Source organism: Volvox carteri (genome assembly GCF_000143455.1).
Source record: "Volvox carteri f. nagariensis unplaced genomic scaffold VOLCAscaffold_17, whole genome shotgun sequence".
NCBI classification, from domain to species: Eukaryota; Viridiplantae; Chlorophyta; class Chlorophyceae; order Chlamydomonadales; family Volvocaceae; genus Volvox; species Volvox carteri.
This window is the reverse complement of record NW_003307560.1, coordinates 300,987-325,051: the sequence shown is the minus strand read 5'-3', so window position 1 is coordinate 325,051 and position 24,065 is coordinate 300,987. Positions and strand designations below refer to the sequence as shown.

At 58.5% G+C, this 24,065-nt stretch overlaps 4 protein-coding genes across 4 annotated transcripts; 1 reads left to right on the top strand and 3 right to left on the bottom strand.

Annotated features, from left to right (window-relative positions):
- Positions 1–263: 263 nt before the first annotated feature.
- Positions 264–5,170, bottom strand: VOLCADRAFT_80926 (uncharacterized protein; the record flags this gene model as incomplete). The annotated part of the gene is made up of 9 exons (XM_002949997.1): positions 5,082–5,170; positions 3,774–4,132; positions 3,231–3,341; positions 2,650–2,739; positions 2,354–2,420; positions 1,630–1,745; positions 1,150–1,245; positions 516–609; positions 264–325 (listed from the first exon to the last, which is right to left on the bottom strand). The coding sequence occupies exons 2-9, from the start codon at positions 3,870–3,872 to the stop codon at positions 264–266; spliced, it is 735 nt and encodes a 244-aa protein (XP_002950043.1). The 5' UTR covers positions 3,873–4,132; positions 5,082–5,170.
- Positions 5,171–5,618: 448 nt separating this feature from the next.
- Positions 5,619–6,516, top strand: VOLCADRAFT_80923 (uncharacterized protein; the record flags this gene model as incomplete). Its single annotated transcript, XM_002950112.1, has 1 exon — positions 5,619–6,516. Exon 1 carries the CDS (start codon positions 5,752–5,754, stop codon positions 6,514–6,516), a length of 765 nt encoding a protein of 254 aa, XP_002950158.1. The 5' UTR covers positions 5,619–5,751.
- Positions 6,517–8,267: 1,751 nt separating this feature from the next.
- On the bottom strand, positions 8,268–15,530 carry VOLCADRAFT_60094 (uncharacterized protein; the record flags this gene model as incomplete). The annotated part of the gene is made up of 10 exons (XM_002949996.1): positions 8,268–8,483; positions 8,881–9,037; positions 9,516–9,577; positions 9,973–10,134; positions 10,904–11,050; positions 11,440–11,596; positions 11,823–11,927; positions 13,030–13,163; positions 13,754–13,906; positions 15,477–15,530. Coding segments are annotated over 10 exons (1,347 nt in total), but the record flags the coding sequence as incomplete, so codon positions are not given.
- Positions 15,531–18,148: 2,618 nt separating this feature from the next.
- VOLCADRAFT_104568 (uncharacterized protein) lies at positions 18,149–23,342 on the bottom strand (the record flags this gene model as incomplete). Its single annotated transcript, XM_002949995.1, has 7 exons — positions 18,149–18,231; positions 20,007–20,197; positions 20,499–20,659; positions 21,387–21,590; positions 21,823–21,925; positions 22,490–22,641; positions 22,944–23,342. The coding sequence occupies 7 exons, from the start codon at positions 23,340–23,342 to the stop codon at positions 18,149–18,151; spliced, it is 1,293 nt and encodes a 430-aa protein (XP_002950041.1).
- Between the last annotated feature and the right edge of the window lie 723 nt (positions 23,343–24,065).

Here is a 24,065-nt window from a genome sequence, read left to right as displayed (position 1 = left end):
GACATCCTCGTTGGGCGACACAATGGGTTGGCCCTCCACCCATGTCACTTCTCCACCCCTTTTCACCGCGGGTCCACATGACTTTCTTCCCGCGGCGCTGTTAAAAGGAGAGACAGCCTCCGTAATATCGGCCTCTCAAACGCAATAAGGGCCTCCTTTTTGTGAGGGTGCTAGCGGGGTTGGTATAAACACGCCAGAGCGTCCAAGTTATGCCCAGACACAATAGACATATGGAGATGCAAGGGGTTCGGGGCGCTGATTTATTACTTACGATCAGCGCTGTAGGTCCAGTTTCCATCGATAATGAACTTGTACGCGTACTTTCCTGTGGAGGACGGCCAGCAGGGGTCGAACAGGTACGAGGGCCGGTACGAGAGGGCAGCTAGGCAGGTGGGCAGGCAGGCAAGCAGGTAGGTAGGTGGGTAGATATGCCCAACTCCCTAGGCAGGAAGGTACAGTACAGCAGGAGGGTCGGGATCGCTAGGCTGATGGCAATTACAAGTGGAGGCACCCACCGGGCTGCAGCAGGCGGCGCAGCACCATGCGGCCAGTGCCGTCCTCACGCTCCAGGGGAAGCTGCTGGTGCCAACCCACATCGAGGCCGGCGATCTGTAGCAGGGCGAGGCGGCAGAGGCGCAGGTGCTGTAAATATTCGCCAAAGGGGGGTTCTATTTAGGGGTCAAAAACGATTAAGTTAACCGCCGATGGGTTGCCACTGGCGGTGATTAGGCGGAGTAGCAGCTGTGCGTCATCAGGGGTCCACTGGCGGCAGCAAGCGAATGCGGCAGTCCGGGAGGGCGATGCGGTTAGGAGCCGGCAGGTGGCACAGCCGAGGACGGGAAGGGAAGATAGCCCATAGCAACCCGATACGCGGTAGGTGGGGACAGGTACACTGGTGGAGTTGTCGATACATTTATCGATCGATCGATCAACTGATCGATCGTTGAGTGGGGCTTCCTGTGCCGTAACGCTCACCGCCAGCGGCATCACGTAACCCCCTGCACAGCCCTCCGCCCCAGAGTCCTCGTCTTCGCCAGCACTCCACTAATCCACATTTACCGTCCATGGGCCCAGCCCCCGGCTTCTACGGATATCCCCGCACTTGTGCAGAAGCTTGTAACTTGCTAGCAGCCCCGGAAAGCGGCTCACCTTGAAGTCCCTGGCTGTCCCTATGCGGCTGACACCGATGGTGGCCAGAACAGGCTCGGTGCCGACCAACAAATCCACCGTGGCTGAACGTATGGCCTGTTCAGGGCATAGTGAGATACAGGAGGCGGACCACAATCGCAACAGCGGCACCGGGAGAGAATACAACGCGGGGATGCCGTTTTAGGGAGCCTGGACATCCCCGCCTCGTCCCCCCTCTATCCCTGCAGACCGCTGCCGCAGCATCCACCGGCGCCTTTCTCTACCGCCAGCCGCCGATGCGCATGCAACCCATCCCCAGTAACTGCTACCGGTGCACATGCCTCGCTCTTTTATCCGCGTAAATACCGACGGAGGTACCTCTAGTCTTCAGTTCTGCTTGCACCAATCCCCCAGACATTTCGGGGTCCCACCGCCTCCCCGTCTGACCTAACACCTCCTCAATGATGCATGTCCCCCCCGCCATGTACTACGTTTGCGTACCTCTATCCTCGGGCTGCACATGCGCTTCCCCCGGAGCAGCTCGTACGCCGCATCCAACTGGTAGCCACGAAGCCAAAACATGTAAGCCAGCGCGGTTGCGGGAGCTCGACCCAGTCCTGATCAGGAAACCCAGGGAGGGAAAGGGCACGGATGTGGGGGGCGAAGAGGGGGCCATATCCCTTAACGGCAAATCCCAAAATTCGCGACTGGTGAGAGGAAAGAAGTGGCACTTATGGAAGGCACATAGGAGCAAAGCTGTGGCATGCGGGTGGGGTAGAGCGGGGAGACATCATGTGCCATGCAGCACATGGGCCGACGCGGGGGACGTCAAAGACCTTCGTCCACTTGGGCCACCACCATCACCGCCACCACCACCATCATCATAATCCCGGTGACAACAACACCATAGTCCTGTTAACATGTCCTTGGCGTACTACTACTGCCCTTTCCACAGCGCCGTCTCCCTCCAACACGCTGCGCTCGCAGCACACCCACGAGCACCACCAGCACCAGCGCAGATGCAATAACTGGTTGAGGAGACAGAGGATGAAAAAGAAGGACAAGGAGACAGATAATCCCGCGTCAGGGATGCCTTGCTTAACACCCGCGATCCCCTGCCTCTCTACCTCACTGCCTCTCGGGCCCCCCCCCCTTCCCTCCCTCCCTCCCCCCCCCCTCCCCCCCCCTCCCTCCCTCCCTCCCTCCTCCCAGGTATGTGGTTCACCTGCGGTGCAGTGGATGTAGACGGTGCCGTTGGCGGGGTTGTGATCACGGGCGAGCCGTGTGACCGCCTGAGAGGGGGGGGGGATGCAGCGGAGGAGGATGTTGCATCATGGGGAGCGCCGCAGGGAGGTCGGAAATGATCACCGGCGGGAGGGGAAGTAATGATGGACCAGATAGGGAGAAAGCACACATCACGATGCCTCCACCATACCACCACACCATCAGCCAGTCGGCCAGCATAACACCACCGCCACACCGCTAAGACGCCGCGATGGCGTTTTCCTGATCCACACCTACCTTTGGCAGCTTTCTTCGAAGGTCAAAAGGGTCGAAGTCGCGGATGGGAAAGCGGACATGCTTAATGTCACCGCGCTCCTCACATCGAGCCTGAATGCACCGCCAGGGGTGTTGGCGACAACAACGATTGAGGGACGATCGCCCAAGCTTGGGTAGGTAAAAGTTTTGGTTCAGGATGGTAGCTATACCGTACGCGTGTGGAGCACGTGTGTATGTGGTCAGTGATCAGCAGCTCGACATGTAATCCAGTGGTGGTGACTACGATTTGGGTTGCAAGGGGTTGGTGCAAGTATCAACCCACAACCAACAAATGCACCGAGGGGCACCCGCGGCGAAAATCCCCGCGTGAAGAGTGGCTCCGCTGTCAGCCGCAGCAACTTGCACACGTCCCTTCCGCACACTTCCCTGCATCTCTTGCGCCAGACATCGGACGGGACCCAAGTCATGCAGTGTATGTCGTATAACGCTCATGTCGTATAACGCTATGTATAACCGCGCACATAGGAGCCCCTGTCCTTCATGGCTAGGTTGAGGAGCACAGCAGCACATGAGCACACACCGGGGCGCACGAGGGGGCTCGCCTGAATGGGTTTGACGTCCAAGTTGAAATAGGCCATATCCGAATCTTCCTGCAGACAAAAGACGGTCCGCACGCCCTCCTTCTCCGCCAGCAGGTCCACATCCTCGACCGTCTGCGGGAGGCGGACATCAGGATGGAAATTGACGGCAGTCGCAGGGCAGCGGGTGGAGTAGTTGCACCGCGGCGGCCGAGGCGGAATGGTGAGGCGGCAGCTGGTGAGAGGCACGGAATCAGGAAGGGGGGACGCGGATGAAGGCGGAGCACACCTCACCGAATTCCCCCTGGGAAGGGCAGACGGTGCATGTACGGTACGTGGGTACGTGGGGCACCTGGCCACGCGACCCACATCAACCAAATACTCCTTCACCATTAAGTTACGCTACTAAGCCCCCATGGCGAGGTACTTGACCCACATCGCAGACACCGCTCCCCACACGCCTCCTTGGGGGCCCATCAGGCGAGAGCCCTCATCCCGCCCAGTCCCACAGCCACGTATATTCCACACACACCGCCCCGGACGGGATCCCGCTGCTGCACGTGGTACCTGCAGGCAGCTGCCCACGATCAGGTCGGGCAAGATGCGGTTGTAGTTTATCCCCAGCTCGTGGCGGTAGCTGAGGGTGGTGCCCATCTTCTTCTGCATGTCTTCACTGTACTCCTCGCTCTTGATCTCCGTAGGTGCGGCCAAGGCTGCCGAGTCAGAGGCACCGGAGGCGGTGGCCGCGTCCGCTGCACCTGACGACACCGCAGCGACAGCCGTGCTGGTGCTGCTGATAATTCTGGTGCTGCTGGTTCGGCGGCTGTTACGTGCGATTGGAGCTGATAGACGGGACGGGTGGGTGGGAAGATGAAAACGGGTTGGCGCAATTGGAGAGGATGAACGGGTTGGCGCATGGAAGGCACCTGCAAGCAGGGAGGCAGGCAGGCAGGGCGGAAGTGCAGGAAAGCGAGTCAGAAGGGCGAGCAGGGCGGGGCACAAGCCAGAGGGGCAAGAGGAATCCGGCCGGAGGAAGCGGTTTTGGACACAACAGCATAAGTCGGGTGAGTGCCCTGCGCCTCTGCGGCTCTGCGCGCGGCTGTCGCATGGAGAGGAATGCATGTTGTGTGGCCACATACGTGCTGATACCTTGCATGTCATGCCGTACGGCTGTATGACGCAAGCACACGCCGGCTTGCACTTGCGTGTCTTGCCCTAACGAGCCCTCCGATGCCGTACAGATGTATCAAGATACGAGCAATCCGCATTAAATCCATAAATGCATTAAATGAAGCGATGGAAAGCCCATGTCCGTTATGTTTCATGGATCCTGTTGATACTTGGTCAGCACACTTGGTTTTGTGCTGACGGGGCTGTCGTTTCGTAGAAGGTGCTGACTCAATTTCTCCCCTCCCCCTTGCCTCCTCGCAATCTGTGATTCCTGCATGGGTTGCTATTATTCGGACCAGGGACAGGAAAGCAGCGGGCAGTCCTATGGCTCAGCTAGGTGTCTGGCCCAACTGGGCAGCTCGCACGAGGCATACAGTCGGCACCACGAATTCTCGGTTAGTTTGCCTAGCAGCTGTACGCCTTCACATCGACAGATGCGTGGTCACGTTATGGGGACAAGAGAGACGTTTGGTGGACCATTGGTAGAACGGCTTTTGGCGTTTATTGCTCAGCGAGCTGGTTTAAGCTGCCCCAGTGCCATCGCGACCGTAGCAAAGGATTAGCTCTTTTATATGCAGTTTTGCTCCTTCATTGTTGTCGTTTATATAAAAAGCGGCAATACGATGGAAAAGCCCCCGGTTCCAACGTCAATATTGCCAAGAACTCTTGGCCCTCCTAGGCACGATGCCCGAGCCGGAAACTTACCCGCACAAACAAAAGAGGTTTGAATCCTAAAATGGCAAAGAGAACCCTGTGGGGGAGTGCAGGACAGGCGACGAAGCCCAAGCCGTCTGCGGCCGCAGCAACCACGTTTAAAGGCTTGTCATAACTGCGCATGGAGATATAATTGCAATAGTAAGTAAAGCCCTTGCCCTGCCTACCTGATACACGGTGCACGCGAAGCGAGTAGGGGGCTTGAAAGCGCCATTATAAAGTAATTCTATGGTAACCAGCCAGCACAGATTTAAAAACTTAAAACAGAGGGCACCTTCCGCGTGGGTAGAGTTCCTTGCCGATGGTATTATTCATGCAGTACGGGACAGCGCTCCGAGACCTGTCAATTGTTTCCTTCAGTGATTGTCACCTACGGATGAAAACTTTTCAGCCCTTGCATGACATTAATGGGCAGCTGGAGCTGCATGTTCCAGGTCTCAAGCTTGCTTGGTGCAACCGTCAACGTCTTAACCGCCCAGTGCCCAAATGACAGAGACAATGACATTTTATAAGACAAAATTCATCTGATTGCTTTACGAGCTTATCCCATGTCGATTAAGAGGCTTCTTTGGCTGCATGCAAGCTTGTGCAGGATTGCGCAATCTAGTCGGTCCAAACAAGCGAAACGCACAGATGTGTCCTTACATCCTTGAACGACTGTATGGGGTCTATGGACCAGCCTGCAACTTCGATGGGAGCCAAAGCTTTGACGGTTGATCCTGAGTACTCGGTCATCGTTCCCACCTACAATGAGCGCCCGAACGTCGCTGTGCTAGCCTGGCTACTCCATAAATACCTCGATGAGCTTGTCTCCTTCGAAGTCGTGTTTGTTGACGACAATAGTCCTGACGGCACCGCTAACGCCATCAAGCAGCTGCAAGCCGTGTACGGCACGTCGCGCATACGGCTTGTTTGCAGGCCTGGCAAGCTCGGACTCGGCACTGCCTACGCTGCCGGCCTTGCCGCCTCTTCCGGTCGCTTCATCATCCTCATGGACGCGGACCTATCTCATCACCCAAAGCACCTGCCCGATTTCATCGCAGCGCAACGGGCAACCGACGCCGACGTCGTCGCCGGCACACGCTACCGCCTCGGCGGCGGCGTGGCAGGCTGGAACCTGACCCGCAAGCTCACGAGCCGCGGCGCCAACCTCCTTGCGTCCTTCCTCCTGGGAGCTCGCACATCTGATTTAACCGGTGCCTACCGGCTGTATCGTCGTGGCGCTCTGTGTGAGCTGCTACACGCCACCACGTCGCGCGGCTACGCGTTCCAAATGGAGGTCATTGTACGGGCGCAATACAGCCGGCTGCGCATCACGGAGATGCCAATCGTGTTTGTGGACCGGCTGTACGGCGAATCCAAACTGGGCATGGGGGAGTACGTGCAGTTCGTACGGGGCCTGCTGGGGCTGCTGTTTGGGTTGTGATGCTGCCCTAGCTGGGCAGCTAGCTAGCGATGATGGAGCGACCATTGAGCAGTTACATCCGTTTAGACGCTGGACGCGCGACGCTGGACTGATAGGCGCCCGGATCCCCCATGACCGGATTCCCCATTTGCGCTCTTCAGGTGGAGTGAGCGTTGGCAGGTAGCTGTGAAGAGGGTACTCCTCTACGTGGGCTATCCTGATGATTGTGGAGCGGGGAATTCTGTGAGGCCTTCTCCCTTAACCACACACATATTTGTCAGTTGTGTTTTTTGACGTTGTCCTTACAGCAGTCCTTGGCACTCTGTTACGCTTTTGCGACGAGCGATGAAGATGTTCGGGAACGGCCTTCAGGAGACCCGGACAACGAATTGAAATGCACGTGGAATGCCCGCCCAGGCAAGATCTCAATAGGGCCCTCCTGAAGTGTTGACCACTATCCAACAAACCTGGGAGAGACACGCGCGGTCACCTGCTTCATGCAAGTGTGGATCACATGCTGACGTGGAGGCGTCGTTGGAGGGCGTAGGAGGACAATGTCATGTCAGGATTTCGGTGCGCTTGGGCTTGTGGCGTGGATGAAGCGCCTTGGCGTGACGAAAACTGAATGACGACGTAGAAATCTTGGAACGAGTGCTTAACCAGGCTTAAGGGGCGTAGGGCTCGGTATCGGGTAATCGGCTCCGGTAAAAGGCTATGCGTTGAGCCAGGTCGGTAGGCGAGTAGGACGGGGTGCCAGGACTCCCCGATGGAACTACGTACGTGCACATATTCCTGATCTACGAAGTCCAGGTTAAACTCCTCAGTTCAGATGTACAGACCACCAAGATCCATCGTGTCACCCATGTCGCGCGCGCTTATAGCGCAAGAGCAGAGCAGAAGCCCCAGTTCACTACGCAACCAGGGTGTCTCCCTTCATGGCCTTGCAGCCATGGACGACCTTGCCTGCCTGCTTGCCCCCCGTCCTAGCATGTCGTGATCAATGGCTCTGCATGGCGCCGCGCCCCCAGGTACGTGGCCTGAACAACACTTCCCCAACAACATTTCGGCACGCGGCTGAAACCCGAAACAAACGCCGCATTCCTGCCGCCAACTCAGCCATCTTTCATGGCTACCCCAACCCCACGCTCGCTGCACAAAGTAAGGCTACCCTGCATTAGCAGCATTAGCTACTAGCGCAAAATCATGTGACCTCACTCGGCCTTTTGCCGCTTGGCTTCCCGCTCCTCCTCGCTGCCGTTCTCGCCGCCAGCGCACACTGCCTCATCACCCTGAGCCTCCGCTGGTCGTTTCTGACCGCCACTCCCCGCCGTCCCCTGCAGCACGTCGCCTTCACCTTCATTCAGCGCGGGCTGCGCGGCCCCCATCTCCACCTCCGCCGGCGCATTCCCCGCATCTGCCGTCGTAACCGCCGCCGTTGCGTCGGCTGCTTCCTCTGCCTGAGGGAGCTCGCCACCGCCGCCGCCGCCGCCGTGCTGCCCGCCTCTCCCGCGGCCCTTGTGGCGTCCACCGCCACCCCCTCCACGTCTTCCGGACCCATTGCCGCCCACACGGCTCCCGGCACCATCTTGCTGCTGCTGTTGCTGCTCCTGCGGCCGTGTCTTGTCCGGTCTGCGAGCGACCACCGTAAAGGCGGAAGGCAGGGCCACAGACAAATCAAGAACCAAACCTTTAGCCCACCGGGCCTATGCTTAATGAGAAAAACCACCCCCGCGAAATCTGCTTTACAATCCCAGGATTTCCCCCGAGGGAGTTCAGGTTCGATTCCTGGTGTGCACTGTGTGCGCATGTAAGTCCCACACGTGTGTATGCGTGCAAGGCCCACGTGTGGGTATGGATACGCTGCCCCACCTGCCGTGCCGCGTCTTCGGGCCCCAGTACGCTGGGTTGTGCACGAAACGCGGCATCTTGTCGTCCTTGTTCCGCGCCATGGCGGAGGCCACGATGGAGAAGTTGGCCTCGAAAGTGGGCTGCGGCCAGGACACAGGACAGAGCAGGTCAGACTAGACCTAGACAAGGTAGTGTGGCGCGTGTTGGAACACGACGCAGGACGCAGGGACAGGAAGGTGGACAAGACCGGCACGGAACGACCTTTTAGGGTCGATGGGCCAGGACGTCACGCGAGGCAAGGCCCCTCGCTGCGTTTTCGCAACAACTCCGCGATCGGGCGACGGCCGGGGGAGTCAAAACAGTTGCTTTGCCCCCGGAGAGAGGCGAAGAGGGCCCTGCGGGAGGGGGAAATGGCTCAGGAAAGGATGTGTGATGCAGCGGCCGCAGCATTTGCAGCGCCTTGGGGACCTTTTCTGGCCCCGAAGCCACCCTATTGCCCCGTTAGGAACCCTCTTCCTTCCCCCCCCTCGCACGGACCTCCTTGGCCAGCAGCTTGGCTGAGTAGGACTCCGGGTCCTTGACCGCCGCAGCCGACACCCCGTTGCGCTTCACCCAGCACCGCACGATGTCCCACACGACGGAGGGCGGCGCGTCGGTCTTGATGGCCAGGGGGCAGGCGTGACTGCCGGACACCCTGACCGCGAGGAAAGCAGCGGGGGAGAGTCGGAGGCCAGCGTAACCCACCAGCAGCAGCAGCAAGAGAATGATGAGGAAGACAGCAAAAGACACAAGAGAAGAGAGAGAGAGAGAGAGAGAGAGAGAGAACGGGAGAAGGGAAGAGAGAGCGAGAAAGAGAAAAGAGAAAGAGAGCGGCCGCCTCCCCTCCTCCTCTGCAAGCAACCACCGCCTTCGCCACACACCCGACCCGCCACACGGTGACCTTGGGCTTCTTTGGGCCCTTCGGCATTCGGCACTTTCCTCTTCCCCAATGCCCCCTCCGCCCTTCCCAGGCTCTTCTGTATCCCCAATGTAACTCCAATCCAGTCGGGATACTCTCACTGTCCACCTCGGGCACGCCGTGCCGGATACACACACACACACACACACCGAAAGTCTCCCCCACCCAACACCCCTCCTCGCAGGTCCCTCCCCTCCTATCAGGGAGGTCGTACCTGTATCCCGCGTGAACGAGCGCCGAGCGGAACTGGTCTGACTTGGGCGGCGTGATCCGCACCTGCCACCGGGGCCACCACGGATGTGTACAGGGCCGGGGTGGGCACGGCATTGACATCCTCTGAATCGGCCAGGGTTTGCAGGGGCGGTGCAGGAGATGGCGATGGTGATGGCCACACACACAGCATTGGCCTCAGTTAGAAGAGCAGGAAGGCGCGCGCAAGGGAGGCATAAGTACAGGTCCAGACGACCGGGGGCACCGGGGTCGCACCAGTGGGCGGGCAGCCGCACGGGCGCTGTTACGTGTTCCAGGCTGCCGTGGCGGTGGAAAGAGTGTGCGGGGAGGTATATAAACATGTCACCGTGCCGTAACGCGCCGAGTTCGGTCATTCGAGCCCTCGGAGATCTTTTAAGGCCGAGGCTGCGATCCATGTCGTGAACCCTATGGTGCCGTACCATTTTGCAAATGTCGTGAAGATTGTAGTACAGCGGCGCGTCGGGCAGCTCCTGGGAGGCGGTCAGCAAGTAGCCCCGGATCTTGACCGCCTGGTGGACCGCGGAGTAACGTGCGAGCATGTACGGGAACGTCGTGAAAACGTGCGCGGCAACAGTGGATAGCTAAGATCCGACGGATACGCTGACACCATAAAGGTGCAGAGAATGGCCGCACTCCGGGCGTTTTCCTTCCCCTCCCCCTCCGGCCCCCGATCCTTATATAGCACATGCAACATGCCGCATTCCGCTTGTAATCGATCCCTATTGCCGCCCCGGACTGCCGTGCGCCATCATCATAATGAAGCCTCGCCAGCCCCACACGTCGACTTTAAAATCCCCAGTGCCAGATCTGCCCCGGGGGCCTGCGGTTCGTCGGACTCCTGTCGTCTAGTGGTCGTCAGCTCTCGCCCCTTGTTGCCACGACCATCTATTCACTCATCCAACCATTCTCCTCCCCCTTTTCAATAAAACCCTCTACTCGAAAGCACTTCCTCTCACCTGCGCGTAGCGCTGGGTGCCCCCCTCCTCGACCTCCCGCAGGAGATCTGACGAGGAGCGACAATAACACAACACAAGGACACATGACACAAGGACACAATGTCAACACATCGCAATACAACACAAGAGCGTCATGACAACACAGCGCAGTAATAAAATCAATTAATGGTGGGACTTGTGAAGCTATATGGGTGACTAGGTAGCTAGCTAGGCTAAGCAGGGTCGCCAGCAGGGCCTTACAAAAGCTGCAACAGCAGCAAGGCCCACCTCCTTCCCTTCCCTTCCATCCACTGCCCGGCTTGCGTACCTCCCCAACCTCCCCAATCGCAACCTCCCCCCCAATCACAACCTCCCCCCCAATCACTACCTCCACCCCCTAAGGCTTACCGCTTACAAACTCCACATCATGCAGGGCCCCCGACCAGATGGGACCCCCCATCAGGTAGCCGGAGCCAGTGTCCGGGCAGCGCGGCTCCACTGCCGGTCCGGAGCCGGGCAGGTACTTGTTCTGGCCGTTGTTGTGCCGCTTCTGACCCACGGGCTGTCAAGGGGGTTGGGGGGTTGGGTGGGGGGGGGGAGAGACGGCAGCGGCAGCAGTGGCGGCGGCGTAAGCAGCGGCAGCGGCAGTGGCGACGGTCATGAACATGGTTTGGCGTCCTTTCAACGTCCATTTCCTCGCACAGTTGGTTTCATTGGGCGGTAACAAAACACACCAATACACAATGACGTTCGCGGCTGTTCCTCCTCCTCCTCTTCCTAGCATGTACGCATATACATACGTACGCCCATATCGCCAATCACACCTCTAGCCACCACACCACACCCGTACACTATCCCAGCCGCGTGGGGGGGCGATGTTCCCTCCCCCGCATATTCCCCTCTTCACACATCGACCCTCCCGACCCCTTTGGGCACGCCCCCTTAGCCCACCTGCAGCCAGAACGAGTCGCATCCCGAGCTCTGCCACAGGTAGGCGAGACGGGAGGGGGAGTCCTTCACGTCGTTGGGGGAGGTGTACACGCGGACAAACACGCGCACGTAGAAGTCTACGGACAAACTCAGCAGCGGCACGATGCGCCTCTTGTACCTGCAGTGGGAGGTGCGGCGACACACAAGAGGCCAAATTTGGGTGAGAGGGGTGAGAGGGAGATTAAGACGCAGGTCCTTGTGGGGATGAAGATGCTGTGGGCGGAGGGAAGGTGAAGAGGGAACGCGCAGGGGGTTGTTGTATTCAGAAGTCAGATCACAGCCGATGTGCCGATGTGTGTTTTTGTTCTCTTGTTTGTTGAGGGAAGTGGAAGGTAGTGTCCCACCTGGCTGCGTGCGTCTCAATGCAGGCGAGCACGATCCGAAGCGCCATCTCGTGACAGTACGACCGGTGTACGGGATAGATGCCGTAGTTAGCCCAGCAAGCGGTGCTGCGAAAAAGGAAGAGGGGAGGCGAGAAGTTTGGAAATGAAGTGCCTGCCACGGTTTTCAAGAGGTCTGAAACTGCCCCTAGTGAGTCCTAAGCGGTGTGTGATGTCATCGACCCCCCCCTGGTTCCGGAGGTGGGGAAAGCAGGGGAGGGAGGGGGACGGGGGGGAAAGATGAACCACACACGAGTGAAGCTGCTGCCAGGGCAAGAGTGTACCAAACGTATAACTGACCGAAAGGCGTCCGTGAAGACCGCGACCTCGGGATGACGAAGTGAAGAAGATGTCGGAAAAACTACCTACCTAAGCCGCCAGGACTAAAAAGCAGAAAAAGTAGTATTGCCAAGCCGTAAAGAAGTAGGTGTAGAAACGTAGGTGTGAAGGCGGCGGAAAAGTAGTAAAACAGAGCTGTCGTAAAGCTGGCATAAAGTTTGCTGCTGGCCTGGAGAACTAGCTGATTTGCTGGTACTGAAAAGCTGTCGGTATGCAAGTGCTCCTCCCAACCCCCCAAAAAAAACACGCGACCGACCCGACCGACCCGACTATCCTAGACGGGTGGGGGATGTCCATGGGGGCGTGTTTCCTAAGGCAATATGTGGAAACCCAAGCCGCAAGTACGGCACCATGGACCCGCACGCGCTGACACACACACAGGCCGACGCACAGACAGAAAGACACGCGCGTGCGTTACGCAAGCAAGCAAAGCCCCAACGGAGTTCACGGCATGGTGCCGTATCGTGTCGTACTCCCCAAGGCCCTCAACTCCAAGCAGCCTCCAGACGGGCCCTGGCCGCAGCGCTTGGCCCTCCCGTACCGTGCCGTACTTGCTCCCTCCCTCGCTCCCTCCCTCCGTGCCTTGCTATTTTAGTTGTGTTCCGTTTTAGTTGAACAGCTGTCTATCCCGCCCTCTCCTAAGTCCGGTGGTGCCCTTGAGGGCCCCTTCCCACCTCAACTACTTCCCGCCATGTCACCTCATCTCACGTTCCCCCCCTCAGCAATTGGGATTGACCGGAACTTAAACTCACCTCCGGGTGAGACCCCGGGCCCCCGCGGCCCCCCACCCCACCCCCACATCCCGCACCCCTCCCCCTCCCCCCCAGCCCACCTGTTATTTCCACACAGGTTGGCCATGTCGGTGGCCGTCACCATCAGCAAGCCACCATCAGCAACGGCCTGTATGGCGCTGTCCAGCAGATGGGCGGGCGTGCCGTACGGATCCAGATCCACGACGTCGTACGCCTGTAGCCAGCAGCAGCGCACGTGTAAGGACAGACTAGGGAGGACAGGCCACCAGCTCTCCTTCTCAAGGCACGTGGCAAGCTGGTGATGATGTGCTGTGGTAGCGCTACGTGTGCGCGGTAGCCTCCTGTGGCCTCCTACCGCTCAAATGTAGCTTATAATAGCTAAGCCCCCGCTTTCCTACTTTCCACGGCGGTTGGAAAGCGGGGCCCAGGAGGCTACCGCGCACGTGGTAGATGATCCGTTTGCACGCTAGTTGCATGCAGGTATGTAGGTGGGTAGATAGGCATGCAGGTCAGAGGTCAGAGGAGAGCCAGCAATGCCATGTCACGTAGGTAGGTGCGCCCCCGACTGAAAGGGACTCCCGTCATCAGCGGCCAGATAACCCCTTTCCCCTCCTATGCGGCCACCGAAGGCCGCTGCAAACACCCGCCAACCCGGCCCTCCCCCACCACTGCGGAACCCTCTGGCCCCCGGGTCCCCACCTCGGGGCCCCCCCGTCCCTCGTGGCCCCCCACTCCTCCCCCCTCCCCACCCCGCTTGCATGAAACCTCGTCCACCCACCCCCACCACCCACCCCCACCACCCACCCCGGGGTTTTGTAGCATGGTCAACCGGGCATCGCTGCAGAGCACCCGGATCTTGGCGGCCGCCTCCCCCCCGTTGAGGGCCACGTTGGCGCCCATGGCGGCAACGGCGTCCTTGTCCAGGTCGTTGGCGTCGATACGAGCCAGCTCCGGAACCTGCAACCAGCCCCCGCGGGACCACGACCCCCCGGGAGCCCGTAGCCGGCGGGCGGGCGGGAGGGCAGTTTCGTACTGGATAAAAAAGTGGGAAATACATTGAGCACATGTGGGTGACTATTGCGCCACCTCCACAAGACTCAGTTAGGGCAGTTAGGGCTCTCTGACGTCCGCCCACTCCGCCCACTCAAAAGGAAAACCCGGGGAGGAGACCGGCCGGCGGGGCGTCCCGGCCGGGGGAGGTCAACAGGGCCGCAGCAACACGAAACACATAATGGCCTCCAAAAGAAAAGGCGCAGAGAGCTAGAAACCACAAGACGTCTCGCAGCCACCTTAAGACTACTGACCTCCTCCACCTCTCCCCCTCTGGGCTGGTCCAGGGGAGATGCAACCAGCCAAAGAAACAGCGTACCAGACCAAAAGCACTGCTAAGCCAGGGGTTGCCAGACGAAACCACGATAGAGAAAACCCCGCCACGACGCACACAGCTCTATGTCCTCCAAAAGTCCGCAGGGGGAGGGAGGTAGCCCGCGCGGCTCCTCTCCGTTACCGTCACTAGACCGGAACGGCTGCCCCTCCGGAGTCCTCTCACCCTGCCCCCTGCGGTAAAGCTCCCATCCTCGTCCCTCCACAAAACAGCCCAACCCTGCAGCGCAGACGAGCCTAAGTAATACGGCCCTTCTTTGGTCCCATCTCCCCCTCATCCGAGCCCCGCTGCTACCACCAATTCTTTACTTCCTGATCCCCGGAAACCTACGTCCTCCTGGTGCTCTCTCGCCTTCCCCCTCCCCTCCTCGAACGTCCCCACCTTCCCGGGGTCCTCCAACACTCGCGCCCCTCGGTTCGACAACAGGGGAAAAAGGCCCTTCCCTGCTCCTCTCTACCCCTCTCCCCGCTCTCCCTCAAGTCCCCTATAGCCAACGATGCTCCCCTTTCTCCGCCCCCAACCTCCCGCTACCAGCTCTATCTATAGGTTCCTTCCCACCTACCCTCGTAACCCCCATCCCCCAGTCACCCTTCAGCCCTTAGGAGTTATGGGCCCACAGGCGCTTTCCCTATGTATGTATGTATATATGTATGTATGTATATATGATGTGTGGAACAGGGGGGTATATCTTCACCTGTGGCAGATATACCCGGGTATATCGTCAGTTGCGAAACCCTGCCTTCCCCGGTATTTCGGGGCACCCTCATCCAGTCACCCTAGTCAACTTCTTAGTGGAACGCTCAGGTTCCGCACCCACCACCAGCATCCAACGGAATCTGCCGGGTCGACAGCGGCCCAACTCCGTTCCTGGTCGGCTCGCAGGTTCACTTTATCCCAGGTCACCACCGTCCATCAACTAGGCGCGCTTTACTTACATCAACGGGACGATTTCTGACCCTGACAGGTCTCGATCCCGGGATCTCCCGGGGGCAATAGACGTGCCTTACCAGTAGTGCCTAATCTAGTATGTATGTATGTATGTATGTATGTATGTCCTTTTGCAAAATCAGGACGTGGTGTGCCCTTTTCGTATGCCTGTACGTATGTACGTATTCCGTCAACACGAAAGTACCCCTGTCGTACCTCCAGGGCATACCGGATAGACCTCAGCCCACTAGCTGCCAACCCCTCAAGCAGACGCGGACCTCGAGGGCCCTGGGAGCCGCCCTTCTGAAGGTGAGGGAGGGTGGGGTGAGGGGTGTGGGGTGAGGGGGGTGTGGGGGAGAGTTGACGTTCAGTCAAACATGAAACAAAAAGTTGGTGTCGACCACGCTCTTTTAATGATGCGACTCCGTGCTTTCACCATGCACCCCTTATTAGACTTATTAGGTTCACCGACACACCCACACACACACACACAGGTGCGCCCCGCCCGACATGAGGCAGCTCTATCCCCACTCCCCCAATGTCTCGCCCCCCCTCTCTCTCTCTCTCTCTCTCCCAGACAGCTTTGAGGACCACCGGGGGTCGAGACCGCCGGGTGACTTCACGTGCACCCGGCCTACCACTTCTCCACCACCACCACCACCACCAGCAGTAGCAGGAGCTTTAGCAGCAGCAGCAGCTGTGACGTACCTTGCCCTTCTTCATGATCCCCGCGGCGATGTCCTTCTCCCGACGGCGCAGGAAGAGGCGCAGGCAGGCCACGGAGAGATCGCGATTCGTGACCTGCATGGGAGGTCAAGGGAGGGGACGAGAACGGGTTGACAGGAAAAGGCTTCCGAAGGGACGGCGGGTGAGGAAGAGCAGGCTGGACAGGGGGAACTTGGGGAACACAGCAAGGTTGGGGTTGAGAAACAGGGAGTTGGGTTACCGGCGGATGCGAGTTCCATGTAGCGGTGTGACGAGGCCGTGGGCCAGGACGTTACAAGGGCCAGGGCCGTTCCCCGGCGACATGGGCTTATGGCTATGTATTAGCAACGAAACGTGGGTGTGGGTGTTTGCGTCTTGCTCAGACTTTTCTTCTTCCTGTCCATTGCCGCGAACGGCGCGCATGCTCGCCTTGGCCTTCTCGCAAACCGTTAACGGCGGTTAAAGCTCCCTGTGCAGCCCAAAATACGGACCTGTGCCTCGTTGTAAAACACCTCGTTGCCTTTTTGAAGGATGCTCGCCTTGCCCTCCTTCAGAATTTTATAGCCCTCCGGGATCTCAGGCTTGGCGGGAGCCTTGTCAGCTGCGGGTACTGGGGCTGCGACATCGTTGCCCGCCACTGCCTCGGATGAACCTTCCCTACAGTACCGCGAACATTGCATTATTACTATGCGTCACATTTAGAGGAAGAGACACGCAGCAACATATCGGAGCGCTGGATGTTCGTGCGGCGCCGCCCAGACAGCTAGCATGACGTGCACCTTGGCATCCCTTACGGACAGCCCCGCAACTTTCAAGAACAAAATGATGAGTAGCGTATTGAGAGAATTCCTGTCGTCCAGGGAACTCACTTGTCGGCGGCTTCACTCATTGCGGAATTTGAGCCAATCTCATGTAAGGAACGACAGTTTCACACCTCAGAGATCACAAGTAAGAGCGTATGTTAGTGGTTACTTAACAGCTGGGCCGCACGACAGCTCTTACGCCTACCGGTACGCCTAACGGCCAATCTGTGGAATTCCGGGTCAACGGGCGCCAGAAGACAACGATGCGGTTAATGTGTCGTGTGATGCTGCCAAGCACCCTGACAGCAAATGCAGGAGAAGGGTCCTCCGATACTTCAGAGTGACATTTGCCGGTGACCGTTGACGCATGACGGAGCGAGTAACTGTGATAACTAACTCGTTGCAAGGCTTCCGTTGTTGTCCAGTACAGGCGAACATTATATTGGGACTTTTGGCAGCAAAACGATACCAATTACACAGCTCATTATAACAGCGCTACGAGAAAGTTAAGAGTCTGCAATTCGTTGTGTGGCCCGAACACGCACAGTTCAATTATTCATCTTTAGCTAGAGCAGCGTGGCGCAGTTCTGGCCTTTCATGGGTTGGTTTAATACTATTCCATACCCGTTATTACTTGGAAAGCTTAAAGCTTATTAGAAAGCTTCTCGATATCCAAACGCTGTCTATACACCTCGTTGTGCCGCCCATAAACTTACGAGTTGCCAGGACTTTATTAAGATGACACGTCACACGAAGCCAACAAACGCACTGAAAAGTAGGGAAGCAGCACAACACCAAAGCTCAGCTTTGGACGGTGGTGATTGCCATTGATACAACCGCATCGGTTGCTCTTGTCACAATTCGCCGACTCGTCCACTACTTGCATCATGCGGCCCTGTCCGCCCCTCCGTACACAATCCTCAACCGCTCTGAGTGTTCCCCATCTGGCACTTGTCGTACGTCGCTTGGTCTTCTGGCCTCTTACCCACCAGCTGTCCCGCTTCCTAGACCTCCGCCACCGAACCACCTTAATACACCCTTATGCTGACTGCTATTTACAGCAGCTCCACACCACCAGGGTGGCCCAGTGGGGACCCCAGTTTAGGGTGGATCCGACCCATTTGCATTTTGAAGTCCAATGCCTCGTGTAGCAAGGGTTAGTTGCAAGTCAAAGGCTGATTCACAGGTATGCATCGTCATGCATCAAACTCACACAACTCGCCGTTGTCGCGGTCTCTGTGGGATTCGCACCCAATCTTCCCCAATCGGCCAGACAATAGGAAGCAGCACACATCTACACACCACCAAACCGCTAAGCCCTCTGGCTGCTAACAGTCAGGCCGTCAACCCACCTAGTCACCAACACGCCTAGCAAACGCATCACCGAGGAGCCTTGCCACCCAGACGACCCACCAAGCCGCCAAGTGGCCATGAGGCCCAGGCGTATGGGAACCCGCGAAAGCCTACAGTGACAACGCGAGAAGGTGTGGCGAGCTCGCATGTTTCAGAAGTTTCAGAAGCTGACCTTCCCTTCCCACTCTTGGCTTAAGGAGTTTGGGCCACCCTTCATTTCCGAGGGGATTCCGGCTGTGTAAGCCAGACATTGACATCCGGCTCGCAAGCTCTCACATCCCATGTACCGTAAGTTAAGCAGAGGGGGCCGCTCGGCACCTGTCACACCGGCACACTCCAGCCGTGGTAGCAGCGGACCCCCCAAGTGGGTCTTGATTTCCTGCGCCCAGGGCCGCTGGCAACTTCGTCCGTGGCTGCGCCCTCCCTTGGCTCCGCCCGCGGCGCATCTTGTTGCCGTGACCCAGATGGTGGCGGGTGGCGGCGTCTAAGGCTCTGACTCCGCCCGGCCCGGCCTGTAGCTGAGTCATGAGCCGTGTAGGAGCGCGAGCCCACAGAGCTTACTTTGCCGCTGGGGGGTAAACCTGGGAGGGGCGGCTGCTGGGCGCTGGGGGCCAACTCCGTCTGGCAACTGCCAAGATCAGTGCCGTACATTGCAGTATAGTACGATATCGGTACGTACACAACTGATTAACATGGGCTGGCGGGGACACGCACGGACGTGTCCTGCCAGCCTTGCCTGTGTGCGTGTATGTAACTGTTTTAACAGTTGCGGCGCTGTGTCAGGTTGTGCCCCCTCTGCCAGGTGGTTGATGGAAACCTGCATTCCGATTTAAAGCATTATTGCACACGGTATTTGTCAACACATGTACTGCATGTGGTTTGTCGTACATCCGCTGAGGTAATCGTCCGGATTGTTGATCTGGGGTTATGTTTGGTAAACATCCCCTATCCGCACTCTAGACATGATATAACGGTTGCAAGGGGGGTCGTTGGCGGCGGAGTTGTTGGAGGTGGGTTCAGGGTGGATGACTTCGCGGATACGGACGTGAAGTACAGCGCCATGCTGGCGGCGGCGGTTGTTCCGCTCGGGCAAAGATCACCACGGCGGTGCCAGCAGCTGCACGGCTCCGGATGTCAAGGACGCTTTCAGCTGTTTGTGACACCTCCTTGCTTTCTCTGAGTTGTCCTATCTGGTATCTAGCCATCTGTCGGAATCCCCCTGCGCAGAGTGCATTGCGAGGGGGCCCGGAGCTCCCGCACTGCTCTCTGACAGAGCACACTGTCGCAACAGCTGCCGTGTACTCCCGCTGGATTGAGCGGCCACAGCCTCAAGTCGGCGGTGGGCACTTAGGCCTGGCATGCATGAAGCTAAGGAAAAGGAACAAGAAGAGAGCCGTGGGAAACAGTGGTCGCCAATCATGCGGTGCAACAGTAGCAAATACCACGATAAGATCCATTCACCGAGCGCGTTGGCCACATCTTTTGGTGCCGTGCCGCTGCGCTCTACAAGACGCCAAACCGGGTCCACAGGCTCGCTGTACCGTCGGACATGCCAAGTTTTAAACTGTCGTTTAAAACCTCCCGCCGGAGCCAACACATACAACCGCCAGGCCAGGCCACTAGCCGCCATCAATCCTAAACTCGCAACCAATCACAACAACCGAACCCCGGGGAAGCCTTGCACGTGACGCCCGCTGGCGGTAAACCAGGCTATGGCAACGCCTCTTTTACTTCCGCCGCCCATGCAAGCCCTTTCGATCTCGATCAATCCCCCCACCTCTTGCTGACCCCCGCTTGGATCCATAACCCTCCTCTACACGCCTACAGAGCAGCACTACCACCGTCATCCACTACATGCCGTTACTATCGCCAACCCCTCCCCCACCACCGCCATCGTCCCGCAACGCCTGGCTCAGGTAACGTGTCAACGTGGCGTCCGCGCGCTCGTTCATTTGCTGCTGCAAGGCGCACAGAGCGTCTCGGCGCGAAAAGACCTCCTCCTCGGGTAGACCCATGATGCGCACCATGGCCGCCGCCTCGTCCTCTCCCGGCTGCCGCAGGAACACGTGGCGCTCTCTGATGCGGCGCGGGACAAGAGGGCGGGAGGAGCATATTCACGGGAGATTGCGCAAGAAAGAAGACCACGGGAGGGCACTGAAGAGCAGTCAAGAACCTTACTAGCCTCCAGTCGCCCTCTCTGGCCTTCCTGATGCAACCCTCTGACCCCGCTGGCGCTGTGTTGCGCGTTCACTACCTGCTGAACACCTTCCCCCCCCAAATCGCTCCCTCTGACCCCCTCCAGTTAGTACCAATAATGCAAATGTTGTCGTAATTCCCAGCACGCAGCGCGCAGCCCCCATCCAGTTGCCCGCCTCACTCCAGAAAGGTGTACGTGTCCAGCAGGCGCTGCTCCGCAATGACCGGCACGCAAGTGAGCAGGGACGCCAGAATGGTGCTGCTGATGCGGCTCTCATAGTAAACGGGCATACCGAATGCAGGAACCAGCGCATAGCTGTGGTGGATGAGCGACCAGAAGTCCTGAAGCCCAGGTGAGGGTAAGGGTGGGGGATTAAGACGGGGCCCATGTGGGGGAAGGTGAAGCAATCCGGGAGGGCAGTCCGACATGACCAATAGCGAATGCGCAGGTCCGGGGTCAGAGCCAGGCAAGGCAGGAAGGCAAGGCAGGAGAAAAAACAGGTTCGCTTACTTCCCAACAGGGAACTGCGGCTCTCAAGCCTATGAATGACAAGGTTGCAAAGCGGCAAGGGGAGCGGAGTGGAGCAGTACAGCTCTTACGCCGTCGCAACCCACACGTGAATCCCGCGGTCAACCGGCATTACGATTGTCAGCCGGATCAGCCGGACTCGGAACCACCCTACTGAACCCAACCCCAGGGGCCCTCCTGTCCAGGACCCTGCATGGCATGTCGCCCTGCACCGCCCCGTCCGCACCACGGGTTAATATCGGGGTCCACAAACCGGATCCCCCACCGCCATCAGGTCTGCCGCAAAGCGCACACAATCTCTTGAGCGGCCAAGTGCCCGAGTTCACATCCCTGTTCCTATCCAGATCCACATCTCGCACAACAGCGCTCTCAAATCCGTGCGCCGCCTGTGTCGCCCAGACGCTACCCCCGTCGGGTGCAGCTCCTGTCCCTCAGCCCCTGCACCCCCTGCCGCGGCGAAGCGAAACCCCTACCACCCCACTCCTCAGCCCCTAACCCCAGGCACCAGCCCCACAGTGTGTCGTTACATGCAGCACTTACAGGGTACTTGAGCCAGGGGTAGAAGGCCACCCGGTCATCCAGCTCCGGGGGCAGCAGCAAGTCCTCGCGCTGCCCCTTACCCATCACCACCACCGGTGGCACCGCCTGGCCGGTGGCCCTCAATTGCATAAGCCGCTGCCACAACCCCACGTAGTCGCGGGTGAAGCCATTGCCGTGGCGGCTCTTGAAGCGCCGAAGCGCGCCCTGGGCGAAGCGTAGACGGGTGGGCAGCGTTGCCATGCAGATGACCAGCACGACAAAGGCAGGAACGCTGAGTGCTTGGCAGTATACACAGTACGCACGGGACATGGCCTACAGCTGGCGACTGTCCTGCTGCCTCTCTTTAGCAACCGGCATAATGTTCAACCTTCCCGCGGCTTTGCCTTTGATGTCGCGGACGTGCCCCCAGATGTCGCCTGCGCCCGGACACACGCACCTGGATGCTGAACCCCCTGAGGCACTTCTTCGCCCTGCAGGGCTTCCTGGGTGTGAAGGCCGCCACCGGCATGGACCAGTCTACAGAGCGCTTAAGCATGTGCCTGAGGGGGCCACCAGAAGGGATATTAGAGAAGGACCAAGGAAACAGAACATCACCCGAGCACAACGGGCAAAGGAAGAGAGGGAGAAGCGAAAAGAAAGGAAAACGAGGATGCCAAAGTGCGTGGCAGCGATGGGAGAAGATGAAGTGTACAAAGATGAAGCGCAAGCAAGTGGGAAAGAAGCAGGAAGGCATGAGCGGCACCAAGAATGGAGGCTGCACCTGCACAGATAGTGGTCCAGGCAGGAGATTAGGCCAGGGGAAATGGATGGAAAGGGAGAAACAGCACGGTCTGCGTGAGTGCGATGTTACACGAAAGCGATGCAGGGGTACGGTATGCAGGATAAGTCCACTTCACGTAGAAGGGGGAAGAAGGGCTGGCTGTTGCTGCTGCTGCTGGGAGAGGTCGGGACACCGATTGGGGACTCGGCGGAAGGCACGGGTGACAGGAGGGCTGGGGGTGGGGGACAGGAAGGGAGAGTGTGTGCCGTGCCCGTGCAGACCCGCGCATCACTCCGCAGCAACACTCGCACTGGCAAATGCAGATGGAGGTGCGTATACACACCTGCTAAGATTGGCCACGTGGGGTGCGAGCGCCATGAGCTCGAAGGTAGGATGCAGGAACAGGATGCGCGCGTTGGGTGTGTGCGTGTCCGCCCTGTGCACCACCACCACCAGCAGCCGGGGCTGCACCGCCATGAGCACATTTCTGCACACCTGTACGAAGGAAGGAAGGCAGTGGGATGGTTATGGGTAAAGGGCAGTGGACCAGTGGCGGAGGCACAACCGCCAAGACCGGGGACCAGGCCTGGGACTCGGTGTACAGCCTTCTGTTTTGAGGACATAATGACCTCCGGGCAACTTTGATGCAGTTCTTGCAGCACGCCTTCGTCCTCTATTGTGTCCGTCTCCCTCGCGCCACTTTCCTGCCCTTGGTTGACCAAATTCCCATGTACGCTCCGCACCCATTCCCAGCTCCACACCCTCGCCCGCGTGTGCCTCCCCGGCTCCTGGCCCACCTTGGGAGCCAGCTCTGCGGACACGCAGATGATCACATCTGCGGGTGTGCGCCACCCAGGCCCAGGAGGTGGCGGCGGAGGCTGCGCTATATCCGTGATGGCAGTCGAGGCCGTGAGCGGGTGCCAGGAAAACGCCCCCACCACTTCCTTCCCGAGCCAGTCATTGAGACCGTTATCGACGGGTGCCCGTGCGTTGCCCGTATACAACACCCGTGGCTGAGGTTCGATCCACAGATCCGTCGTATGAGCTGATGGCTGCTGTTGCTGCAGTTGTTGTCGCTGTTGCTTCTGCATGAGAGTGTACAGCCGGGCGAGTATTCCCGCCAGGACCTCAAAATGGCCGGCGACGTCATTGACGATTACCAGCCGTACGGCTGACGTTGCGACTTCAGTATTCATGAAGTGCAAGCGCCGAGCTGCGTCAGTGGGGACGAAAGGTGGCGCAACACTAACACTGACTGGAGCTGGCGTCGCCACTGAGGTGGTTGTGGCGCCCAACCCAAAACTGGTGTGAATGCTACCTGTGTCCGTCTCTCCGCTGCTACTGCCGGGAAAGCCGGACAAGCTGGCATCCGCAGAGACACAGTGCAAAGCAGCAAATTGGAATATAATAACCATCATAAGTTGAATGTTTTTATGCCTCCATGGCATCTGCGATGGACCCAGCATCAGCGACAACAAGGAATGTGAGACATCGCTGCACCATTTGCGCTGCATTAGGTGAGCCACGGATTCCACTCTGAAATAATTGGCGAAGCGTGATCGGAGGCGTTCCATCTTTAGAGGCTGGAATCCATCGCCAGGGCGCTCTTCCTTTACATCTATGGGCAAGCGCTGTCACAATTGTAAGAGCCAGCTGCCGTTGCCGCTTGTTGATCTAACCGGTAACATAACATTGTTATTCGCAAAAGGCACTGCTAGGTTCGCGCATCAGCCCATAACAGCGCGTTCAAGCTAAAGCAGCTTTTAAGAGAACAAGCAGATTGTGATGGAGAGGGATACTAAATTAAATCATTTATTTCTAACCTGCTCAAAAAATGATAATTCTCAGGTTGACTGATAGGCTACGGGAATGGCAATCTGGGTTTACTTGCTCTGGTTAGACGGCGGTTGTGGACGAAA